This window comes from Chanodichthys erythropterus, chromosome 20, assembly GCF_024489055.1.
Source record: "Chanodichthys erythropterus isolate Z2021 chromosome 20, ASM2448905v1, whole genome shotgun sequence".
In the NCBI taxonomy this organism is placed as follows: domain Eukaryota; kingdom Metazoa; phylum Chordata; class Actinopteri; order Cypriniformes; family Xenocyprididae; genus Chanodichthys; species Chanodichthys erythropterus.
Window position 1 is genome coordinate 27,879,942 of NC_090240.1, and position 26,770 is coordinate 27,906,711.

Below are 26,770 nucleotides of genomic sequence, written 5' to 3' on the forward strand. Positions count from 1 at the left end.
GAAGGACGTCGGGTCAGCTGGGTTTACAGTTTGCACACACAACCTCTGGCTTGCCTACACTCTGCTCCTCTTCACTGAATAGAATATCTTAGCCTTCAGGTTATTGCATTTTTTTTATGTAATATTTCACAAGGAGTCTTCTGTATGTCAAGAGTTTGTATTTTTGACTTTGCTCTGTCACACTGTCAATGATTAATAGTCAAATGTTACATGAAAAGTATTCAGTATTCAGATGTTTATGGAGCTGGTTGAGACAATAGCTGCCCTATACAGAAATACTGTAGACTCCTGCAACGTCATCAAGATGCAGAGAGAAGATAAAGACTCCTCCAGAAGGACATTTTGACACCGTCTTTATGTAGTTTATAACCTCTAATGTATTTGACCTTTGTTTCATTGCTCTCATCTAGTAAATATTTTCCCTGGTTGCATCGCCTTACTGGGCCTTAAACATTTTTATTTATTGGTTTAAAGAGTAGTAAAATAGGCATTATTCATTAAAGCTGCTGTCTGTAACATTTTTTTTTGTGTGTGTGTGTTCAAAATGAAAAAAAGTTATATAGAGCAAGCACATAATGAATCCATTTTCCACACTGTTTTTGTCTTATCCTGAATCACTATACTACACCTATAATAAGTGTTTATATTAGGACTATTTTACACTGGTCGGATCTGCACTGCTGCGGAGTAGCACAGTACCTTCATGACTCGTCATAGAACATTGGGTAACACTTTACAATAACAGTACATGAATAACCATGAACTAATACCTGAATTAATAGTTACTTCAACATGAACTCATGATTAGTTGAGATATGAACTAATGAAGAATGATCCTTAACTACGACAGGAGTCATAGGGATTCATGCATGAAAACAGAAGCCTTAACTATGCGTTAATACATGTTTGATAATTAATGCATTAATTAACATTTAGGGTAAACTAAATCAAACAGTCTCTATAAGAAGGAATAATACATATTTGGACTTTGAAATAAATTTAAACAATTTATTATTGTCAGAATTTAAACTACTGACATCAGCAGCTTCATTATAAACATCACTGAAAGGCACAGGATTAGTTTGCCATTATTTTCACTTATCCTCCTTATCAAACATATAAAATACTAAATACACTATTTATCTTAAAAGGTCTTAATCTGTTTTGTGATATTCTTTCCTATCAAACAAAACTACTGTGACTTACATCAGTTCCTGAGGAATCGGTTCCCAAAAAAATAACCAAACAGGAAACATGAACTAAGGTCAGGGAGCGTTTGCTGGTATCAGATTCAGAAGATCACTCTCCATCCAGACGCAGGCTGTGATCATACTGTACCTCCATTCTCTGACTTTTTGAAAAGTCACACAACATCACTTAACTGGGCTGAATACTGTTAGTACATGTGTGTTTGATAGTAAGTTAATGATAATCATGAGCTGAATTTGGTAAGTAGTTAACAGTGAATTAATTATGATTGTGCCCCCTCAAGTAAAGTCATGACATAAGTATACATTAACCAACCATTAGTTGATGTTAGTATATGCTTAGTTAATAATTAGTTAATTATGATTGTGCCCCCTCAAGTAAAGTCATGACATGATGCACATATCACACATCATTAACTAATATATGAATAAATACTATAGAGTGCCATCCTTATTCCTTTACATCCTAAACAGTTTCTGTTTCTGTACAAAAAAACTAAAATAAAAAGTATTTGTATTTTATTTTTATTTATATAATTAAACATATATGGACTTGAAAGCAAGCCATAAACATACCTGTAAAGACACACATAAGGCACATTTACATGTAAAATAGCACGCGACCACAAGCTAATGCTAATCAAAGCATATACATTTAAATGACAAAAATACAAATACAGTTAATAACTGCACATAACCTCCTGAAAATCCCAATAAAACATACATGTAAATATGTCTTTAGTTATTAATTCGGCTTACCAAAGCAGTCAACATTTATTAGTTTAAAATGCCAGCAACACAACAAACGCGGCAAGAGAACACCTAACGTGCGCCACTAATGAGTGTCCCGCCAGAAACAAACCCTACATACTTTAGTTCCGGGAATAAACTATGACTATATATCTATGACTAAATATAAATGAACTGTAAAAATCAGAAAACAGTTTAGATCAAATTAAATTTATTAGTGGTAGTTAGTCTATTTTCCACATTTGATTAGACAGATCTATGTAATTAATGGCTAAATAATCATGTGCCATTGCAATTATTTGTCACAAAGCTGCAGATGGCAGATTATGATATTACAGTGTAAATTATGACAGTATTAAATCACGTTTAATTCAAATTCAGAGTACTTCTTGTTTACTCTTATGGAGGCTGATTTATTTAGTTTACCCCTAAATGTTAATTAATGCATTAATTATCAAACATGTATTAATGCGTAGTTAAGGTTGCTGTTTTCATGCATGAATCCTTATGACTCCTGTCGTAGTTAAGGATCATTTTTCATTAGTTCATGATTAGTTCATATCTTATCTAATCATGAGTTCATGTGGAAGTAACTATTAATTTAGGCATTAGTTCATGGTTATTAATGTACTGTTATTGTAAAGTGTTACCGAACATTGTAGCCAGAGATCTCTCTGTTTGACGCATGCAGTTCTGTTTATTAACCGCTAGAGCGCCAAAAGTTACAGACTGTAGCTTTAAATTATAATTGTAGTATTGGAGTGACCACCAGACTCTCTCACTCACACACACACACACACAATCCATCCCTTTATATAGGCTACCAAAAATGGTGCCTTTGGAGGGCACTGAAGTGTTTGATTATTATCAACATATAGTTTTAATAAAAATAACTCTAGAAATGAGTTCCTATGACACTTTCCAGATAGCAACTTTGTGCCGGGCAAAATCAGGACCACATCTGCCATGCATGGTATGATGATCTGAGCCACATGGAATGATGGCACTTGGGTGGACTACTCTTATTTACCAGATCTGAGCCAAAAGCAGGCCATAGCAATGCCACATGTCAGCCAAGAGCTAAGAAATAAAGAAGAACTGGACCTTATCTGAGCCACAAAGTCTTTATATATTATTTATAAAATAATCTTAGCATTAACAAGCCTGTTAACAAGCAGAATCACTGAAGGAAAGAAGAGAACAGAAAAAAAGAGACAAGAGAAACACTAGAGCTACAAATGACTTCAGTCACACCCTTAGATTAAATCAACTGAAGATAAAAGAAGACATTAAATCTCTTAACTCCACAAACAGCATTACAGCTTCACATATTACTAACCAGACTGACTTTATTTCTGTCATTCATTAACGGAAGATTAACACTCATGTTTGTTTCATTTGAAGTTACCATAATGGTGACTGGTGTTTCCATTAGCTGGGCTCTTAACTCTTATAATATGTTTGACTTCTCTATAACTGCTCTGACAGTGTGTTTATCAAACACGTTTGCAGTAACAGAAAGCTGAAAAGAGATCTGATGATTATTTTTAGCTGTTGATGGTTTTATAATCATCATGAAATAACCTGAATCACTGATGTTGTTCAATGTAAGTGTTTTGCCATTAACACATTTCAATTATAAACTCCATTTTATTGCAACATAGTCCACATTATATTTCAGAAAACAGCTAAGATTTCTGAAATTAAAAGAAAAAAATGATATACTAAAGTGACAAAAACAGATATGAGCAATCAGTGTATGAATCTCAACAATGGTGACAACTAAACATTCAGACAATCAGATCAACTCTGGACATCACAAAAGCTACTAAAAGACAGAACAATAAACCACAACACAAGTTAAAAGCAAATAGTTAGAATTAAAGAAATAGAAATAGGACAATTCAGCTGCATAATTTGTTCATGCTGTGATGCATGCTGGGAGTTTTTGGGCGGGGAGGGGGAGGAGGAGGAGGAGGGAGGGAGGGTCTAGCTAGCCTCTGTTTTGTTTGACAACACTTCGAACGTCAATAGGAAGTTACATCCACCCAGGATCACTTAGAACACCTTTAATAGAATGCATTGCGGCATGAAGGATGTCACCATTGTTGTGATTTGTATTTCTACATAAGAGGGTCTATGGTTGGAAACATGCTTGAGAAACCTTGCAGCGATCAACCTGGAGCTTTCACCTGCACACCCACTGACGCTGAACAGGGTTGAGCCCAGTCTATCTGGGTAGCTGTGGGAAGAGGTGTTAGAGAGGCCAGTGGGTCTGATCAACCTGTGGCCTGAGTGGGTTCTAGTGCCCCAGTACTGTTGCAATAAGCTGTACTGAATAAAGGATGTCACCCTGGTGTAAAATAGGCCATACAGCACATCACATACTGTCCAATGCCCTAGTACAGTCACCATAAACTGTACTGAGTAAAGGGTTCAAATAAACCCCAGAAAATAAGGGGTGTAACCCTGGGGCAAAAATAATCTCTACATTATATCACATACCATGCAGTTAGTTAGATAGTTTCAAGGAAGGTGGTTTTAGTCTTTTTTTTTTTTCTTTTTTCCCCTGCATCCTCCCTCACATCAAGCCCTGCCTATTGCTTGTAATCTTGTATTACCTGTCATTTATGATTCTGCCCTAAAGTTGATTCTTATGTTGAACCACTGTAGTTAGTTGACTATTTTAATGTCTTTACTTTTCTGGACCTTGAATATGGAAAGTTTGTTACTTTCTTTGGCGGATAAAAAATATCTTAATTTGTGTTCTGAAGACGAACAAAGTTCTTACGGTTTTGGAACGACATGAGGGTGAGTAATTAATGACAGAATTTCATTTTTAGGAGAACTAACCCTTTCTATGGAAAGGGTTAGTTCACCTATGGCCAGTTCACCAAAATGAAAATCTCCATGGCTGATTCACGTGATTCTAATCCACAGCAGCAGAGGGCGCTCGTGCTGCGTCATCAGTGAGGTATTAGATAAACATGAACCCTGATTATTAAAAGACTTTCGTACTTCCTGAAACATGACAGGCCATAGCACTCACTGGAAATTATTTAAGTTTCTCAAAGTGCTGCTGTTTAGTGCCATATTTGCGATTAGTTTTGTTCCTTGTTGCCACCATTAGGACAGTTCGACGGGCTGCTGAGGAGGGGTGAGACAAAACACTGCTGTCAACGCAAAATTACTGCAACCTTCCCCTGGTTGGTGTTACATTACCGTTTTGAAGCTATAAATACATACAAAAAGCATGTTTTTCCCATTATAAATAGTGAAGCATTTTATAAAATTGGTCTCAGAGGCCTTAGACGTCCTACATTTTGGTAACAGGATAACAAAAATTCCAAAGCTTATATATAGAATAAATAAAAATACAATTTAAAAATATAAACAAGCATTTTCTGAAGGTTAAGCACTTCATTTCACTTGACACTTCTTCATTATTTTGTAATCATTATTTTTTACTCTATTTAGGGAAAGTAACCACTTTAGTAATATTAGGTTTTGCATTGAGTGAAACTTTCTTTCGTCTTCCCAAAGGTCTTCTCATCCAGCCTGGTCAAACATGAGGTGGTGGGATCTACAGCCATCTGTTCACGGTACCAGGGAGAGAGCCTGATCTGGAGCCGTACATGCTGCTGGCTCACATTGATGTAGTGCCGGCCGATGAGGCGGATGGGTGGGACGCTCCTCCTTTCTCTGCTCAAGAGATCAATGGCTTCATTTATGGATGAGGAACCATCGACAACAAACAGTCTGTGATGGTACAGTGAATCTGCACTGCATTGTTTTACATTGGAACAAGTGTTTACTCTAACCTGATGCTAACTGTAATGATGTGCTCTTGAAGGGGATCCTTCAGGCGCTGGAATACCTGCTGGAACGAGGTTACACCCCTCGGAGAAGCTTCTACATTGGTTTGGGTCACGACGAGGAGGTCAGTCTCAAGTGAACTGATTAGTTGTCATTTATAAAACTTATTTTAATGCACTTATTTATACGGTTATATGTCAGGTGAATGGCTTACATGGTGCAGTCAATATCGTGAAGCTCCTGAAGACTCGAGGGGTGAAGCTCCAGTATGTTTAGCCTGGCAGTGCTGGACGGTGTCATAAGTGGCCTGGATGGACCTGCTGCCCTGTGAGTTATTTTGAGCAGCTCAGTTAGCAGAGTTATTTATTATTGAATAAGTCTGTAATATTTTCCTGTGTGTGTTTTGTAGAATAGGTATCAGTGAGAAGGGTCAGGCCACAGTAAAGCTGAGTGTCAGCAGCGCTCCAGGACATTCATCCATGCCGCCCAGAGAGAGCAGCATTGGCATCTTGGCTTCAGCTGTCAGAAGGCAAGCGGAAACCCCTAAAACACTTTATTATTGTAAAACATTTGGAAATACTGAAATATCGATCTTTTTATTAAAGATTTTTGTGATTTATTTATTGCTATCAAGTTATTTTCAAAACACTGTTTAACGGAGTTAAAGACTTTATTTAAATTATGTTTTTGGTAACATCTTTTCTCAGGTTGGAGGAAAATCGGAAGCCCAGACTGTTTGGATATGGTCCTGAGCGTGGCACATTTGAACACCTGGCACATAAGGTAAAAGTGTTCAAGCAGAGGATTTTACAGGCTGATTTTTTATGACATACAGACTTGATTTACATCAAACAATTTTTCTTATTTTATTTTGTAGTTTGGTTTGCCGCTCCGATTCATCATGTCTAATTTGTGGCTCTTCTCTCCGCTACTCAGCAGGTAGTTCATTCATATTGTTGTCTTAATGCTGACTACAGTAATCAATATCATATCAAAGTATATTTTATACAGGATTTTTCCTGCACTGAAAATTGTTTGGACTACCAAAGTCAATTTAAAGAGGACCTATCATGTTTCTTTAGTGTGTAATGTTGCTGTTTGAGAATGAAAAAGGTCTGCAAAGTTACAAAGCACAAAGTCCACTCCAAAGGGAGTTATTCTCTATATCAGTAGGCAGTTTCTGAATTCCCTGAAACACCATGATTGAAGTCTTCAGTAGATGCTGCTGAACAGGATATATGTAATATATTTAACATATGATTTACTGTATTAATGATTAAATGCAACGAGCACTAACTTTAAAAATAAGCATCTAAGCTTGTATATACCCATATGCTCAAGGTTTTGTCAATTTCCGTATCCACTCAGCCCAAACATTGCAGGAGGTGAGAGGTCACGCTGTAGCCACTCAATGGCTCATTCAGCCAGGCTAGAGTTGTTATAGCTCAGCTATTAAATTTTGTTCTTCACACCTTCTTAACCAGTTTCACATGAATCACTCTAAATAAAAAACTAACTCTAGAAGGATAGTTCACCCATTCAAAAATAAAAAAAATGTGACTGAAAAACTGTATGACTTTCTTTAATGGAACACAAAATAAGATGTGTGTCCATACAATAAAAGTCCTGTGCTGTTTATACCCCATTGTTTTTCAAAATATCTTCATATTTGAAATGATGTGAGGGTGATTAAATGACAGAACGTTCATTTTGGGGTGAACTATCCCTTTATATCAAACTCTTGACTATAATCACCCATTGTTTGATCACATCACATCCCCTTTTATGTCATCTTTTAGGTTATGGATTTGGTCAAGTCAACCATATCAGATGAGCGTGTGAAGGTAGAGATGGTCAATGGATTCGACCCGCTGCCCATCAGCTCCTATGATGAGCAGGCTTTTGGGTTCCAGGTCATAAAGAAAACAGTGCAGGTCATGTTTCCTCAGCTCACAGTGGCCCCTGGTAAGTGAAGTCATGCATTCCTGCTTAAGTGCCACTTACGCACATCATTGTCTCGTGAAGAGCCACTTTTAGCTGCTCTATGATTTCCTGTCACAGGTGTATGTGTTGGCAACACTGACAGCCGGCACTACAAGGACATCACCCGAGACATATATCGCTTTGCACCAACGTGGTTCAAACCAGGTGATCCTCAAAAGTAAGACACAGGAGAGTGGCTTTTTATACATAGTAGGCTCATAGGGCACATGTTATTCAATAACATTGATTATTATTATTTTTATTTTTTTTTAAGTTGTTATCATTGTGAAGATATTATTCAGACAACAACCATGTAGATTCATAATGACATCAAGATTCTGCATATGATCCTCAACAATGGTGACAAAATTTTCAGATTAAAGGGATAGTTCACCCAAAAATGAAAATTTGATGTTTATCTGCTTACCCCCAGGGCATCCAAGATGTAGATGACTTTTTTTCTTCAGTCGAACGCAAATTATGATTTTTAACTGCAACCGCTGCCGTCTGTCAGTCAAATAATAGCAGTGGATGGGAACTTCAACTATAACAGTAAATAAAACTTGCTTAGACAAATCAAAATTAACACCTGCAGCTTGTGACGACACATTAATGTCCTAAGAGACGAAACGATCGGTTTGTGTGAGAAACCGAACATTATTTATATAATTTTTACCTCTAATACACCACTATGTCCAACTTCGTTCAGCTTCCTGTTAGTGAGGTCAAAAACGCGTTCTGGTGACGGAAGTGATGTCTCGCCCATATACTTCAATGAGCGCGAGACATCACTTCCGCTGTCAGAGCACGATCAGACCTCACTAACAGGAAGCTGAACGAAGTTGGATAGTGGTGTATTAGAGGTAAAAAATGATATAAATACTGTCTCCTGGCTCCTTAAGCATTTCCTTCTGGATATCACTTGCATCACAAAGCTGCAGCTCAACACAGTTATTGATTTTGGTTGTTAGAATGTTACTTTGAATTCTTAGTTATTTTTTGCACTGAAATGCTCTGACTGAAAATTACTGTAAACGTTGTTTATTGATTATTTTTATGAAATTAATTTAATTCCATGAACAGAAATGTTAAATTATTAATAAAAAAATGTTAATACAAACATATATGTGTGTTCTTTCTTATTCTGTATTTTTTTCCTGATAAATATTCTAACATTATCTTAAAAAAATATTTTATCTTGTAAGATCGAAATTCACAGAAGCTCTCACAAAAAACAGACACCATGCAACAAAACAATAAAATTGCTAATCTGAAGAAAAGATCATGAAGAAAGGACATAGAAATTTGCCCAATCTTCTCTGCTCTCCCATTGTAAACCTCCCTCTCTCCACTCCTTTTCTTATCTCTCTGGCAGAAAGTTCACTAAGAATGTCTATATACCAGATATGATGTACTGTATCTTATGCATCTATTTCTTTTTCTCTTTCATGTTCGTATAATTTTAAAAGGCCTTCTGTTATTTACAATTTAGATCTTTTTTTCTGAGCTGGGTATTTAAAGGAAAGTGGTCAAACAGTCTAAAACATGTAAAACTGGGATTCTGCAACCAGAAAACCAACACTCAGTGCTGTGTGAGTCTCTGGAGCTCTGCATGCAAAACACTGACACTGCTGTGTGTCTCTCTGATGTCAGGTATGCATCTCTCACTCTTAGATTCATCTTGGAGCAATTGATGTTATGTATTTATAATTTCTGAATTGGACTCTCGTTGTTTAATTATGTAATTGGCATGATACATTGTTACCTGACAAATAAAGCTTTATATTTGTATATACTCTTCTGAAATCATTATGACTAGTAGATTAATTTTTTTTGGTCACCCAAATAAATAGATTCCCTCTGGTCTACCTTTACAGAACTATGTGTTGTGGAAAGCAGAGGGCCCAGAAGCGAAAAGGCAGTTAAGATACAGTTTATTAATAATAACAGGAAATATAGCTGCAAGCAGCAATGGCGGGCTCAAGCCCAGTGGCACCGCCAACCCGGTGGCTTCAGAGCAACTGTGCACAGTGGACAATAGGCATTTAAAAGGGGTAAACATAAACGGACTATGTCAAAGTTATTTGAATACACCACATTTACTGCAGCAGCTGGTGCCCATATGATCAAATGCAAATGCCCATATGCCCAAGTTTTGAACAGACACTTTTATAAAATCAAGTGAAATTTACTTAAATAGTGATTTTTAATAAATTTGTTTTAGTAAATTATATCAATAAATAATTAATTTAAAGACATGCATTGTACATGACGTTTGCAAACACAGCACATAACTTTCTATAACACCCATGTCGAGAAAACACACTCTCCTCTGTAAACACAAAACAAAGATTTAAGTCTTGTATGAATCAGAACATGAAATCACAGGTGTTGGTAATAATAATTGTAACTCAAATGACATTTGAAAAGTAGTCCTGTCCAAATAGTGATATAATGTCATGGTTCAATTTCAAATGAGTGTGAAGTTATCATTTGCAGTTCAATATTTCTATAAGTTTATCAAAAAAAGGGGTAAACACACACAGGTTTGTACTGCTGTCTCAGTGAGGACATTGCATAGACTTCCATTGATTTTTAAATCAGGTCAATGATATTTTCTATCGCCTAACTCAACCCCTAATCCTAAACCTACCCATCACAAAAACATGTAACTATCATTATATTTAAATAAAAACATATTTTGACTGATTTAAAATCCTTTTAAAATAGTGAGGACCAGTCAAATGTGTAGGTTTTGGGTTGTGAAAGTATTCCACAAAATAAGTGAGGACATTTGGTCCTCACAAGTATAGTCAAAAGAAGTACAGAGAAGGACACAGACAGAGACCCACACACACACACACACACACACACACACACAGAAGTGTGTACCGGGTTTCGCACAAATACATGAAAGCGTGTTTGATACACGGACCAAGTTTTTGGACACCATTCAAGGGGGCGCTGTCGAGCCCCTCAGCCATGCCTGGGTCCTATCCTTTGCGGCTTCCTAATGGCCGCAGATTCCAATGTGTGTGCCGATTTTTAAGAGTTTTTGAGCATGTTAAGGCCCCAAAAAAGCCCTGGATGATGGAGAAAAAAAAAATTCTCCTTAGAAAAACAAAAGGGCCCTGCGCTTGAGGGGCTTGGGCCCTAATAACTCAGGCAGTCTGCCGAGCACCAGCTTCTTGTGTGCTCGCAGCTGGGACACAGTTCATGAGAAAAAGTCAACAGAAGCGATCCAGGTCTTGGCAGAGGGGTCGCAACAACACAGAGGCTCTGTCCCGGACTTAGAGAATCTGTACTGCAGGTGATCTACTCAATCTCTGGCTGCTGGGAGACTGGGCAGAGAACAGGTATGACGTACACGGCGGGGCAAGAATAAGTCTGGGACTTAGAATGTGACTCAGACTGGAATGAACACACAGAGAACACGAGAAGGGAATCCTGTAGCATGAAGAGCCGGGACACACGTAAGAAAGCACGTAATAATAATCTGGCAAAGAGGCGAGAAAACAGCAGAGAGAAATAGCAAAGAAAATTAGAGTAAAGAAGGAACAGGTGTGGAAATGATAAGCGCGAGCGCTGATTGTAACGACAAACAGCTGAGTCTAAGTAGTAATAATGATAGAGGAAATAAGAAACAGGGAGAAAATCAAACCCGACTCATGACACTCTGCTCCTGAGGAAGTTGTGGTCTCATGGGGCACATGTGTTGTATTTGGAGGGAGAGTTGGAAACTCTGGAGGAGGAAATTGGAATTTGATATTTTATCTAAAGTTTTCCAATTATTAATCTGGTTTATTACATGGCTCCCTGGAATACTTGATTCTGATTGGTCAATCACGGCATCCAGCGGTCTGATATTTCCTAATATTTGGCTTCATCAAATTTCAACTTGAATCAATATTTCATGCCCATATATTTATTTATTTGGGGAGTAGCCATGGAATAAAGGGATAATGTACAGTCAGAGTTATCGCAAAATAAACTGACAAGGTAACGCAGAACAGACTGTACATTATCTATTCTTTATATAATAGAATCATAACATTTATATAAAAGTCAAAATGATGAGACTATGTCATAATTATGATATGAAAATGTGATAAAATTGTGACAGTTGAAATTATGAAAACAGTCATTATGACAAAGTCAAAATTGAAGTCTGACAGTCGAAATTATGGCATAATTATGAGATCAAAAAGTCTACTCGTTTTAAAAATGTCATACTCATATCAAAATTATAATGTCATGAGATCAGAAGTCAAAATTAACATACTAAGTCATAATTATGAGTTGAAATGACAAAAAACTGACTTGAATTTTTTTGTTGAAATTATGGAGATACAAATAATGATCAATGTCCAACCTTTTCCCATTTATGTCATAATTATAAATTAGCATCTCATAATTTTGACTTTTCATGTGGTAATTATGATGTACCAAAGCATGTTTTTTTTCTTATGTGGCAGAAATAGGCTTGAAATGTACCAGTATCAAGAAGTGAGCGGAGATGCCCAATAAGAGGGTTGTTTCCCTGCCCACAGAACTGTCCTGCGAAGTCATCGAGATCCAGAGCCCAGATGAAAGCTCCTCCAAACTTGTTCTCCTTCAGGTAGTTCACCTGTAGCAGACCAGATCTAGTTATTGAGAACATGAGAATTGCATTAAATTGTATGTATTTTCCAGCCTGTATGACATATTCACCTTAGTCGTAAAGCTTTCCTTGTTGTCAAATCCCACCCAGTCCTGTGCCTTGGTTGCATAAGGAACTTTCTGATCATCAATCCATTGCACAGTGGCTCCTTGAAGGAAAGTACAGATCTGATGGGAGATAATCAATCCATAACTCTTCTGATTTTATTTTTCACAATGAAACATTGTGCTATAATGTACGTTCTAAGTGTTGGATTGAAGATAAGACCTCATAATAGGACCAGAATCCGGCCTCTCTGGTGAAAGGTCCAGCTGAGGCAGGTCCACTAGCTGGAGCTCCGACTCCACTGGCTCCAGACGCCAGGTGAAACGTTCTTCCATATGTTGCAAACCCCATCCTCAGCTTTTCCACAGGAGTGCCCTGATCTCTCCAGTATTTCATTGCAAAATCCTGCATTATCATGATGAATCAGTTATTTCCTGTCATTTATAAAATCATTTATATGTTATATATTATATTATATTTCAGAAGTTTTACAGTAGGGTATAAGGCCTTTGTACAGTATTTAAGTAGATATTGTCTCCTGTGTCTCCAGAGCCACGGTACAGAGGACTGTTGTGTCTAGTCACATTCTCCAATGTGATATGGAAGTCATAGGTCATGACATTGATGAAGTCCAAATACCTGCATTACAAGATAGCGAGTTCATAGTCGGCGCCCATTTATACATTAAATATTACTAAATGATCATTTTATTGGCATTTTAAGAGATTCTGTCCGCAGCTTAATCATATTTCATGATTCAAAGTGAACAAAACTCTTCATGAGGCATACTTGGCAATTTCTGCAATTTCATACGCAGCATCAATGATTTCTTTCCCAGCAGCCACTGCAGCGGTGAGCATGAGTCTGGGACGTCCTGTGGCAGCACCCTCTGCCGTGTAAGCTTCCAAGAGTTCCTGTTATAGTCACATATTTGCAGTGGATTAAGACCTTTTTTTAATTCAGTGTAAATTATAATTCGAGTTGAAAATCTGTCATTCAAAATCTAATATAAACCCGGAAATAAACAAAGAGCTTTAGGATTTTTAAATATTTAAAATAATTTAGCATGATGTTATCTGGTGTAGTAAACTAATGTTAACAAATCAAACCTTATTGTAAAGTGTTATCCATTTTTAAATAGAAAAATACAAAATAGAAGCATTTAAGATGTGGATTTTGGACATGCATGTACGTTCATTCTTCCTTATTGATTTTTACTCCAACATTCAACCATGTTAACTTGTTGTAAAGAGCATAGATTGATTTTAACCCTTAAACAGGCAAGACTGAATGATCAGCAAAAAATATTTAATGTCACTTTATATATCATCTGAATTTAACTAAACATTTCCAAAGGAATTTTTGAAATATTTGATGTAGTTTGGATATTAGTTGTTACTTGTTAGTTGACTTTAGTTTGATTTAGTTAACTTCCAGGTTACGTTGCCTGTTTAGGGCATAAAAAGGATTATCCACAGTATTGACACTGAATAGTGTTTCAAGGTAAACTGGGTAATGGTCATTGCATTATTGTGAATCCTGTGACGATTGAGAGGTGGGTTGTGGGTGGTAGGAAGGCCAATAGAAATCGTGTTCCAGGACCGGGGCCCCTATAGGGAACACCATTATAGGCCCTCCAGGCTTCTGGGCCCCCTCTACACAGTCCCCCTTCTCAATCTATGTATTTAATTCTTTTCCTGAAGACTTTGGTAAGATTTGTTTGTGTTTCAGGTATGTTTGAGCTAAACTGGACAGCAGGACAGTGGGCCTCCAGCAGGGTTGGACACCATCGTTCTACCATAAAATAGCTGTGTGAAACTCTGCAAGGAAATATCTAGTTAAAATTGCAAAGATGTAGTCAACAAAATGTAATAATATCAGTTTTATATGTGAATATTAACAATTGCACATTTTTTTAAACTCAAAATACATAGAATAAGAAGGGGGACTGTATAGAGGGCCTGGAGGGCCTATAAGGGTCTTCCCTAGGGGCCCCAGTCCTGGAACGAGATTTCTGCTGGCCCTCCCACCACCCACAACCCACCTCTCACTCATCACCCCAGAATTCACAAAAATGCAATGACCATTACAGGAAGCCCAGTTTACCTTGAAACACCATTCACTGTCAATACTGTGGATAATCCTTTTTTATGCCCTATACAGGCAACGTAATCTGGGAGATACAAACTTACAGTTGCAAAATAACAACATGAGCAACATATAACTTAATTTTCTTTTTCAACATATTAAGACTCACAATTAATATTAGCAGTTGTTTTTATGAAAAAAAGTATGATTAATATATTTACTTTTCGAAAAATCTGAATATCCTGCACCAGTGGTGCCCATGATGGATTTAGGTCAGACTGGCTGATTAATCACAGAAAACTTGAAACAAATCATGTGACCAGCATACTCAAGACAGACCAGACTATGATAAAAGATAAAAGGATTTGATGAAAAATTCTTTCTTATGTCCTAAACAAGACAATAAAAACTATGTAACTCGTGGTACACGTTGCCTATTTTAGGGTTAAAAACCATTGTGTGAGAGAACGCAAATCTGTAAATATTGAAGTACCTTACACAGCAGAGTGAATCTCTGCTTGTCTTCTGGAGGACTTCCACGGGCACCGGGATACTCCCAGTCCAGATCCAGACCATCAAAGCCGCGGGTCCTCAGAAATGTGATGGAGGACTGAATAAAGGTCTGCCTGTTTTCTTTTGTAGACACCATGATACTAAACCTGAAAGTCATGGGAAATTCCATGAAGATGAAATATACATTTCTGTTCAACACACATCCTTCATTATTCAGTGTTTGAGCAGGACTCTTACTGTTCTGAGCCAAAGGTCCATCCTCCGACAGCCAACAGAGTTTTCAAGTTGGGGTTTCTGCAAGGCCAAATATGTGTAGCATTATTCACTGTACAAATAATCACTATTCAAAACTACATTACATAACCTATTCTGTTCTATTAACAACTATATTCACAAAGAAAACATCAGATGATAGCACATACCTTGTCTTTAGTTCATTGAAAGATTTGTAGTGAGTTTCATCATTCGTTTCAGTGGTTGTCAATTCATTTTTCTCATCAATACTGGAAAAAGCATAAATTAAATGAGTGCACAGATGTGGGTCCACATTAGATGGCATATACTTGCCACCGGCAGATCTGTACTGAGCCCAGTTTGTGTAGTAACATGCCAGTTCGGAGGCCAATCCTGAAATAAATACATCAAATTAATATTATAATTATTAATTACACAAATATTATTATTAAATTAATATCAGCACTAAAATAATAATATTATTATATAAACATGAATTGAATATAATATTTAACATAATATTTAATATTTACCAAAATGGCACAATGCCAGAGAAAAGCCTGAAAAGAGATACAAATTAAATGTTGACATATAAAACATTAAAACACTCAAGCTTTTAAAAAACATTCTGTAAGAGCAACAATTACTTACCAGTTAGAAAAATGAATTTGTTCATCATGAAGTGGTGGAAACTGTCTGCTATATGAAATGCAGAAATTATCATTATATTCCTCCCTTTTACCTCCAACATATAACCTTTACCTTTAATCCTCTAACAATGATTAACCAAAACCAGAAGTGGACAAAGTACACAACTCTATTATAGTTTTTTACAATTGCTAACAAGTGTTTACCAATACTTAAAATACTTTTTAATGCAGCAACACACCCACATCACACAATTGGACAAATAGTTAATTTTCTGGCCAAAGCCAATTGAATCAGTCTGTCAAAACACTAGCACTAGTTTTCTATCAAACATGAATATATAGTCAAACATACCGCAATGACTGTCAAAATACTAACAGTTGATAGCATTATGAAAAAACTGCATGTTTCAGTTCTACCTGCACAGACAAAATAAAATCCATTGTATTTTTTCTTTTTTTTTTTTTATAAGTTTCCTTTTAATTTAAGTGTTGAATGTGTGCATTCTTCACACCATACAGTCTGTCCAATTTCCTCTCAAATGCTCATTAACCATGGCTACAAGATCACCCTTATTTTCCTTAACTTGATGGAAAGATCAACTGTAGGCTCTGGCAGAATCCATGGTGGAACTGAGACCAACACACTACTTTTTATGAGAAAAAAGTCGTTAAATTATGAGAACAAATTCGTTACGAATTTGTTCTCATAATTTAACAACTTTTTTCTCGTAATTTAATGACTTTATTCTCATAATTTAATGAGTTTATTCTCAACATTTTATCTGGACTTTTTTTCGAAATTTAACGACATTTTTCTCATAATTTAACAAATTTGTTCTCGTAATTTAATGACTTTATTCTCAACATTTTATTGCAACTTTTTTCTCGAAATTTAACGAGTTTTTTTCTGGAAATTTAACAACTTTAATCTCGAGATGGTTTTATTTTTATTATTATTGCTTGGCCCTAATCCTCTTCCGTATTATGCAGAAAAGCGAATGGAGAATAATTAGCGTAGCTGCTGTTCATAACTTTAAGCAAAGATAGTCATGTGCAATTGATCTGATATGAGATGCATTATGTAAATGCTTGGCTAAAGAGATGCGTCTTTAATCTAGATTTAAACTGGGTGAGCGAATCTGAGCCCCGAACATTATCAGGAAGGCTATTCCATAGTTTAGGAGCCAAATGTGAATGTGAAAAGTGGACATAGATATCCTAGGTACAACCAGAAGTCCAGAGTTTTGTGATCTTAAAGAGCGTGAAGGATTGTAGGGCAATAGAAGATCGTTTAAGTACAGGAGCCTTATAGCCATTAAGGGCCTTATAGGTCAGTAACAATACTTTTACAATTGATACCAAAACTAATAGGTAACCAGTGTAGAGATGATTATATGTTATATGATTTTATGATACAGATTTTATGATATGATACGGATTTATGATATGATACATCCTGATACATCCTGATACATCCTGATACATCCTGATACATCCTGATACATCCTGATACATCCTGATACATCCTGACAATCACCATAGCATGTTACATTCAACAAAGCGAGACAAGATAACAACGGAACATGAGGACTATTATACAAAAAGACTAATGACAAACAAGGAACACCTGTGAACAATCAAGACAAAGGACCAATGACAGGACAGACCTGAAATCACATGACAATGACAACCAATCAGAACATGACACATGAGGCAGGGGAAGCAGATGACATGATTACATGAGGGCAAGGGAAATCACATGACAAAAGCACATGGAAAACAGGGAAAACAAACAAAGCAATCCAATGGAAAAGCATAACTATAACATAAACCATGAAATGTGAACATGAACCAACACCAAAACAAGACATGACAGGTGTTATATGATTTTATATGATTTCCTTGACCTGGTAAGAACTCTAGCAGCTGCATTTTGTACTAACTGTAGCTTGTTTATTGAGGAAGCAGGAAAACCAGCTAATAATGCATTACAGTAATCTAGTCGAGACATCGTGAATACATGAACTAACTTTTCTGCATCAGAAATTGATAACATATTCCGTATGTAACGTTGTTTGTATGTACGGGAAGAAGGAGGCGGGAACCGGCGAACGTTCAACAATAATCTTTAATATAAAAAAAACAAAGAACAAAACGAAAGTAATGCCGGCAGACCCTCACGGACGTCTGCCAGCCACACAAACATAACAAAACATGAAATAATATCCAGGCCTGGACCTCTCTCGTCCTTCAATGTTGTCGCTCCTCCTTTTATGCTTCCGGAGCTCCTCCGTGAGAGACTTGAGGCCGGTGCGACTCACAGGTGAAGATCGTTAAAGGGGCTATATGTACGATTTTTACTTTAAAGGTCCCATTCTTCGTGATCCCTTGTTTCAAACTTTAGTTAGTGTGTAATGTTGTTGTTAGAGTAAAAATAAAATCTGTAAAATTTTAAAGCTCAAAGTTCAATGCCAAGCGAGATATTTGTTTAACAGAAGTCGCCTACATCGAACGGCCAGTTTGGACTACATCCCTCTACTTCCTTCTTTAATGACGTCACTAAAACAGTTTTTTGACTAACCTCCGCCCACAGGAACACACAAAAAAGGGGGCGTGGTCTTGTTGCGCTCCCACGGAGAAGAGCAAGAGTTGCGTTTGTAGAGTGTGTTTGTCGCCATGTAGTCGAAACGCTGTTATTTTCATCCCGCAGTCCAATCACCTTTGTTTGGCCTTCCCAGGGATGCTGTACTTAGAGATCAATGGTTACAATTTATGTTTAACTCGGTTCCCGAAAATTATAATTGTGGTATCCTTACTGCAATAGTTAATGTTGGACTGCAGTGCACATAATGGCCACAAGAGGGGACTATGTTTATGTATATGGCTGTTTTCCGTATGAGTGAGTGCTAACGTTGTACATTTTCTGTTGCTGCTTGTGGAGAATAAAGAGTTCAGTCTCTCGGGAATTATTGTCTTTTGCGTTCATTCGGCACAACACCACAATAATCCACATGTAAATCTATGTGCAGCACACGTTATGGTAAGAAGCGTGACCTTTCCGGGCAAAGTGCGCCCTCTATGGCTCTGGGTGCGCTAAGCTGCTGTCGAATCACAACACAGGAACCACTGGCACAATCAGAACTCGTTACGTATGTCTGAATGAGGTACTTCATAGAACAAGGAAGTCATCAGCCCGTTTTTATGACAGTGGAAACAGCGGTATACAGATAAGTAAAAACATGAACACATGTTATATTGCACACTATAAACACAATCAAAGCTTCAAAAAAAAAACACAAAAAACGGGACCTTTAATAAAGCATAAAAATACCCCAATATGTTTGCAGATATTTAGGAAACATGCTAAGTTCACCTACTTGTTTATCAGAAAGACAATGCTACAGCCAGATATTCTACTTTGAAAATGTGCGTTCCATGTCAGAATGTGTCTTTGTTTTGGTCTGTGTGAAACTGTGTGTTGCCAGTTTATCCAATAGTATTTCAACATCACTGGTTGCCAGTTTGCAGAAAACACCACGTATTGTAGCCATGGAAACCAACAAACAAACTGGGTCAGAGAATTGCAGATTCTACTTGACCTAAAAAGCCTCTGAATCCATCTAAATATCTCTATGAACAACAGAAACAGATAAATCAACTCATCAGCTTACAGTGTGTAAGTCTCCTCAGCTTTCATTGTGAATTGCACTACCTAATGTTGCTGGTAAGTCGCGTCTTTGAACGAGGGGGCGGGCCAAACAATATTTTGAATTTGGACTGCAGTACCTATTTTGAACTCTGGGTGTCATTCCTACATAGAGCCCCTTTAACACCGACCTCGCACCGTTCCCTCGCAGTTCTCGCCCACCCTACTCGTCACACTGTATTTTAGCAATGTTTCTGAGGTTAAAAAAAGGCTGTTTTTGTATCAAATATGATTTTCGAAGGACAAGTTGCTGTTTAATATAGCACCCAGTTCTTTAACTGCCAAAGATGGAGTAACAGTACATCCTTCAAAATAAAAATTGTAGTCTGAAAGATCTCTTCTAGCTCTTGCCCTTAATTTCTTATATACAATTGTATGGTTTTCTATTGGGTTTTTCCTCAGTCGTCGATATGCTTTATTTCTAACTCAAACAGCAAGAGGTCATGCCTCATTCCACCAGGGCACATTCTTTTGAGAACTCAGTTCTTGGGATAAAGTTGTCTGCAGCCTATGCTAACAAACTGAATTATTTAATGCATCTGTCTAAACGTCCTCGAAACACATTATGCACTATTTCCTGAGTTCTTTCTTTAAATTCATCCCACCTTGCTTTTGCGTAATTTCTTTGGCCTGTAGCCCTGTTCTTTAATTAGCCTTCTCCCAATCTTTCTTAAAATTGGAACATGGTCACTTCTATGGCAAGTTCAGAGGAAGTAAAGGTTAAATCAATGCATGAGGTTGCATCCCCACCAAGTTGACCTAACATCATTCCAACACTACCAATCCATGATTTTCAGTAAAATCCTCCAGGACTGGTCCACTTCTATCTCAAGTACTCCCCCAAACTCCACTGTGCATTAAAATCCCCATACTGGCAGCTCAACTTTAGCCATTATTCCTTCCAGTTTTTCTTCATCTAACTGCAGTCCTGGGTCATAAATAACTATAGAAATCCTTCAGGATTTAGAAATATATAGAAATTCAGGATTCAGGTCTCATCATAGCACAGAAACTGCGCTCGTTAAAATTACAAACGACTTGCTTCTAGCTTCTGACCAAGGCTGTGTCTCAATGCTAGTGTTACTTTATCTCAGTGCTGCGTTTGACACTATAGATCATAAAATACTCCTAGATCGACTACAAAATTACACTGGTATTCAGGGACAGGCATTACGGTGGTTTAAGTCATACCTATCAGACCGTCACAATTTTGTTTATATAAACGGGGAAAAATCTAAGATAACGATAGTAAACTATGGAGTGCCGCAAGGATCTGTGTTAGGACCTCTGCTATTTTCAATTTACATGCTGCCACTCGGCAATATTATAAGAAAACATGGGATTAGTTTCCACTGCTATGCCGATGATACTCAGTTATATATTTCATCACGACCAGATGAAATCTAGCCCGGATTTTATATTTACTTAAAAATATAATTACAATATACTTAAAATATTTAAGTTTGGTTGCATTACTTATAAAATATAAGTAAATTCTACTAATTTGTGGGTGTATTTGAATGTGTTAATAAATGTAAGTTAAATGCACTTAAATTATGAAGTTTTTCTCCTGACCACGCCTCCTTCACACTGGTTTGTGGCAGGTAATGACGCCATTTTGTTGTGGTGTGTGTGAATTGAAGGAGCTGTTGATGAGCAGTTGGAACATTTGTTTTGGCTGTTCTACAGACATTTTTTTCCTAACATTTACCTTTTTATAGTTTTTCACCAAAGGAGAAAATCACAATTTTTAAGTTACCATCATCGAGGGTCAGGGTTTGTTTTAGTTGAGCTCTTGACCCTTAACTTTTTAATATTAGATTTTGTTTGGTCAGTTTTAACTGCAATAAAACCAACCAGACAAGCCAAGTTAAAAGATGATCAGGTGATGTTGGTCATGTTTTCACATAATCATTATTTGATCTTAATCACTGAACTCATTTAGGGTCCAATCTCTGAGTTAGATTTACATTATTGATTACAGAAGCACTGTGATTCTACAGCGGAGGATCAGCTTTTATAATACAATTATTTTTTTTTTAAGTTGTTCTTATCACAAAAAAAAAAAATTATATTTTAGGCACATACAGACATCAAGAATCAGCCTGTGAATCTCAACGACGGTGACAAGCAACATGTTCTGATAAACAGATCAACTCTGAACATTAGAAAACAAGCTGCTAAAAAGTCACAGAAAAACAGCAAAATTTAAATAGTGAGAATAAAGAAAATTACTAAGACAATTCAGCTCATAATTTATTCATGCAGCAATGCATGATGGGAGGCATGGATGAATTTTGATTGGTGGCAAGTTAACTTGCTTAGTACATTGAACTTAAATATACTAGTTGTAATAACTACAAAGTAATTAATATTACAAAACATTTTAAGTTAAATGAACTTGAATTATTAAGTTCACATTACTTAATCATTACTTAATTTTTTTAGGGCAACCAGTTTCCTCAAATTTTTTAAGTAAATTCAACTTATCCGGGCTAACAGTGTAAATTATCCAAACTGACAGAGTGTGTTAAAGAAGTAAAACATTGGATGACTAGTAATTTTCTTCTATTAAATTCAGATAAGACTGAAGTATTACTTATTGGGCCAAAAACCTGTACACAGAATCTCTCAGACTACAATCTGCATTTAGAAGGATGTGCTGTTACTCCATCCTCGACAGTTAAAGACCTAGGTGTTCTATTAGACAGCAACTTGTCCTTTGAAAATCATATTTCATATGTTACAAAAACAGCCTTCTTTCACCTCAGAAACATTGCTAAGATACGGAATATGTTATCTATTTCTGATGCAGAAAAGTTAGTTCATGCTTTCATGACGTCTCGATTACTGTAATGCATTATTAGCTGGTTGTCCTGCTTCCTCAATAAACAAGCTACAATTAGTACAAAATGCAGCTGCTAGAGTTCTTACCAGGTCAAGAAAATATGATCATATAACACCAATCTTATCATCTCTACACTGGTTACCTATTAAGTTCCGTATCGATTATAAAGTATTGCTAATGACCTATAAGGCTCTAAATGGTTTAGCTCCTGTGTACTTAACCAATCTTCTATCGCCCTACAATCCTTCACGCTCTTTAAGATCACAAAACTCTGGACTTCTGGTTGTACCTAGGATATCTAAGTCCACTAAAGGAGGGAGAGCGTTTGCACATTTGGCTCCGAAACTCTGGAATAGCCTTCCTGATAATGTTCGGGGCTCAGACTCACTCATCCAGTTTAAATCTAGATTAAAGACGCATCTCTTTAGCCAAGCATTCACATAATGCATCTCATATCAGATCAACTGCACATGACTATCTTTGCTTAAAGTTATGAACAGCAGCTACGCTAATTGTTCTCCTTTTGCTTTTCTGTTTTACCTCGGGACACCCGCCCTGAGGTGACTAGAGAGTACATCAGCTTCAGTTTGGATCCAGCCTCTTAAGAAGACCTCCGATGACCATCACCTGTGAAGAGACGGCGCCAGCTCCTGCGAGGACTTCAGGAGACGCAATCATCTAGATCAACATTCACATTGCACAATCTCTATATCCTAATTTATTGTTAATGTAATTCATTTTCCAGGAGCTCATTACTTCTACCTTCAGTTAAACTGCTAACAGTGATTGTAATTACCTAAAGTATATTATTTGCTAACTACATTCTTTAAATTGTAATGTTGACATCCATTTTCTGTAAAGCTGCTTTGAAATGATATGTATCGTGAAAAGCGCTATACAAATAAATTTGAATTGAATTGAATTGAATTCTTGACCATTGGCTAGACTTCTAGCATTCCATTGCAGAACATATACATAGTATATACAGATAAATATATACTGCAGAGATTTCAGAAAAAATTCAAACAAGATGGCGGCAATGGAGCAAAGAAAAGGAGATTGAACTTATATCTTTTTACACTGTAAGTTGTTATGTGTCAACCCAAAACAGGGAATTTAATATATTATTAAAAATTATGTTTTACTAATTATTTATCCTATGTGTCTGACACAGACTTGGTGTCCAGAGGTCAAGTGAAGGATTGTGTAATAGATTTTAAAGTGTTTTCTCTATTTTCTCTATTTTAAACTCTGCACTGGTAAGAGGGTCTATGGCTGGAAAGATGTTTGAGAAGCCCTGCAACGGTCAACCTGGAGCTTTCACCTGCACACCCACCGAAGCTAAACAGGGTTGAGCCCCGTCTTTATCTGAATGGGAGATCTCCTGGGAGACTGGGTAGCTGTGGGAAGAGGTGTTAGAGAGGCCAGTGGCTCCTAAAGCCCCGGGTATACTTCACTTTCCACTTTTTCTGTTTATGCAGTTTTTCTTTGACTACCTTGTGAATCGACGCCCCCAGAGCACGATTGCCACCTTGTGGATAAACTGATTGCTGCAAAAAAAAAAAAAAAATCAACTGCGCATATGCAACCTGTGCATACAAGTACGCTCGGTTACAAAAATTTGGCAGTGCACGTACTCTTCTGATGACGAAAATCTTGTCACGCACATTGTACGCTGACCCTCGCATACGCGTAAAAAGTGAACTATACTTTAGCATTAAAGAACACTATCTCTAACATCCTTTGTTAGTGCGCCTTTTGAGGTGGGGAGAGAGGTTTACCAGTACAGCTCTCTACTATCTGGTCTTCATTACACTCACCCCCTTAAACCTCACTCCCCTCCAGGTCATGGCATTAACATAACCCCACCTGGTCCTAACTGCCCCGCTCTGAGCGGACTCAAACATTCGATCATCAGTATGGGAGGTGGGCATGTTTAAAAAAAACTGACCAACATCAGTGTTCTCGTAATCGACCAACATTAACTGTAACTGAACAAAACTGACCATCAATCAAATAAAACTGACCGTCATTGAGATTTTGTAAAGAAAAAACATCATTGAGATCTCATCACAGAATAAAACTGACTGACCGTCATTGAAATGTTTCAATGAGACAAAAACCGACCGTCTTTGAAATCTCACAAAGGAACAAAATTAACCATCATTGAAATGAAAACAAAACCCACCATCATTAAAATAGACAGAACAAAACCAACTGTTATTAAAATCTAGTAAAGGAATAAAACTGACTGTCTTTGAAATCTCATAACAGAAAAAAATCAACCATCACTAAAATTTTGTAAAGGAACAAAATCGACCGTCATTGAAATCTCCTAACGAAATGAAACTGACCATCACTGAAAACTGACAGTCATTGAAATCTTGTAACCAAACAAAATCAACCATTACTGAAACCTTGTAAAGGAACAAAATCGACTGTCATTGAAATCTCATTGAAATCTTGTAATGGAACAAAACTAATTGTCATTAAAATCTCGTAAAAGAACAAAACATATCGTATTGAGTTCTCATAACTGAACCATTGAAAAATTGACTGACTGACAATGAAAACTGACTAATCTTGTAATGGAACAGAACCAACTGTCATTAAAATCTCGTAATGGAAAAAAAAACTGACACTGAAAAACGGCCGTCATTTAATCTCGTCACAAAACCAACAGTTTGAGTCGATTCAAACTCGACTGTCATTTAAATCTAATAACGGAATAAAACTGACCAACATTGAGATCTAGTAGCTGAACAAAACTGACTGACAATGAAAACAAACTGTGATTGAAATCTTGTAAAGGAACAAAACTGACCATCATTGAGATCTCGTAACCATACAAAACCGGCCGTCACTGAAATCTCGTAACAAAACAAAAACCAACCATGTTTGAAATCTCTTAACAGAACAAAACCGACTGACACTGAAAACCGACCGTCATTGAGATCTCGTAACGGAAAATAACAAACCATCATTGAAATCTACTAAACTAGCAAAACGTCTTTAAAATGTCATAACAAAACAAAACCAACTGAGATCTCGCAAACGAACAAAACCAACCATCACTGAAATGTTATAATGGAACAAAACCAATCAGAAGATTATCACTGTAAAATGTAATTAGTTGAGTTTACTTAGAAAGCTTAATTAAACTGTTGGGTTTACTTAAAAAACTTAAGGAAACCGATTGCCTTAAATTTAGCAAGTAAGTTAACTCATTATTTTGAATTGATAAAACTAGCTACCACCGTTGTTGAGATTTACACGCTGATTCTTGATGTCTCTGTGTGTCTATATAGTCCCAAATGTTTTTTGACTAACATATTAAAAATATGATTTTAACAGCATTCCGTCTCTTGTTATAGTTTCATTGATTACTAAAAAATACTTATTTGTTTTTTTTTTTTTGTTTTTTTTTTTATTGTTTGCCCATATTATCAACATAACATTAACAGTATCACAACATATATATACATGTTACAGATTGTACGAAATCAAGAGTCACAAGTTAAAAAAGGAGAAAAAGAAGAAAAAAGGATGTATTCAAATGTAAACACAACACAAAAAAACAAAACAAAAAGGTCACAGTATTTTAGAGCAGTCTTTACAGCAGTGGTTCTCAAACCTGTCCTAGGGACCCCCCACCACTGCACATTTTGCATGTCTCCCTCATCTCTAACACCCAATTCAACTCTTGCAGTCTCTACTAATTAGCTGATGACTTGAATCAGGTGTGTTAGATGATGGTGACATGCAAAATGTGCAGTGGTTGGGGGTCCCTAGGACAGGTTTGAGAACCACTGCTTTACAGGAAATAAAAAGAAAATTAAAGAAAGTTAAAAACAGTTCTGTATGTTCATCAAGAGAGCTATTTTATGTATTCCCAAAGGGGAGACCATATCTGCCAGAATTTTTCTGATTTTTGGTGTTTATCGTGGGTGAGTTTTTCAAGTGGCAACCAAGTTGCAATCTGTGATATCCACATTTTAAAGGAAGGAGCTTGTGATGCAGACCAAAGTAACAAAATGCATTTTTTAGCTAAATATACCAAGACAATGAATAATTGTATTGCATCTTTTTTAAACAGATTATTCACATTAAAATTCAATAAATACAAAGCTGGGGTCATATCAAAGTTCAGTCCGAGAAGATCTTTAATTACGCTGTGTATTTTCTTCCAGTATGGCAAAATTTTGTCGCAGAACCAAAAACAATGAATGAATGTACCTTTATCTTTTTTACATTTGAAACATAGGCCTG

General features: G+C 36.7%; 1 protein-coding gene and 1 pseudogene across 1 annotated transcript; one reads left to right on the forward strand and one right to left on the reverse strand.

The window, feature by feature from the left end:
* The first annotated feature begins 4,109 nt into the window (after positions 1-4,109).
* Positions 4,110-8,211, forward strand: LOC137008796 (N-fatty-acyl-amino acid synthase/hydrolase PM20D1.2-like; annotated as a pseudogene).
* Positions 8,212-9,655: 1,444 nt separating this feature from the next.
* LOC137009293 (acidic mammalian chitinase-like) lies at positions 9,656-16,058 on the reverse strand. Its single transcript, XM_067371368.1, has 11 exons — positions 15,949-16,058; positions 15,831-15,857; positions 15,486-15,690; positions 15,301-15,357; positions 15,044-15,209; positions 13,252-13,376; positions 12,978-13,101; positions 12,685-12,867; positions 12,468-12,584; positions 12,252-12,384; positions 9,656-11,499 (listed from the first exon to the last, which is right to left on the reverse strand). Exons 1-11 carry the CDS (start codon positions 16,046-16,048, stop codon positions 11,369-11,371), a joined length of 1,368 nt encoding a protein of 455 aa, XP_067227469.1. The 5' UTR covers positions 16,049-16,058; the 3' UTR covers positions 9,656-11,368.
* Positions 16,059-26,770: the final 10,712 nt, after the last annotated feature.

Coding starts and splice junctions, on each gene's coding strand:
- LOC137009293 (XM_067371368.1), bottom strand. CDS start 16,048: ATGTTGGAGGTAAAAGGGAGGAATATAATGATAATTTCTGCATTTCAT. Junction 15,210..15,300: donor TGGACCTTTGGCTCAGAACA/GTAAGAGTCCTG, acceptor CATGACTTTCAG/GTTTAGTATCATGGTGTCTA. Junction 11,500..12,251: donor CCGCTCACTTCTTGATACTG/GTACATTTCAAG, acceptor TTCCTCCTCCAG/AGTTTCCAACTCTCCCTCCA.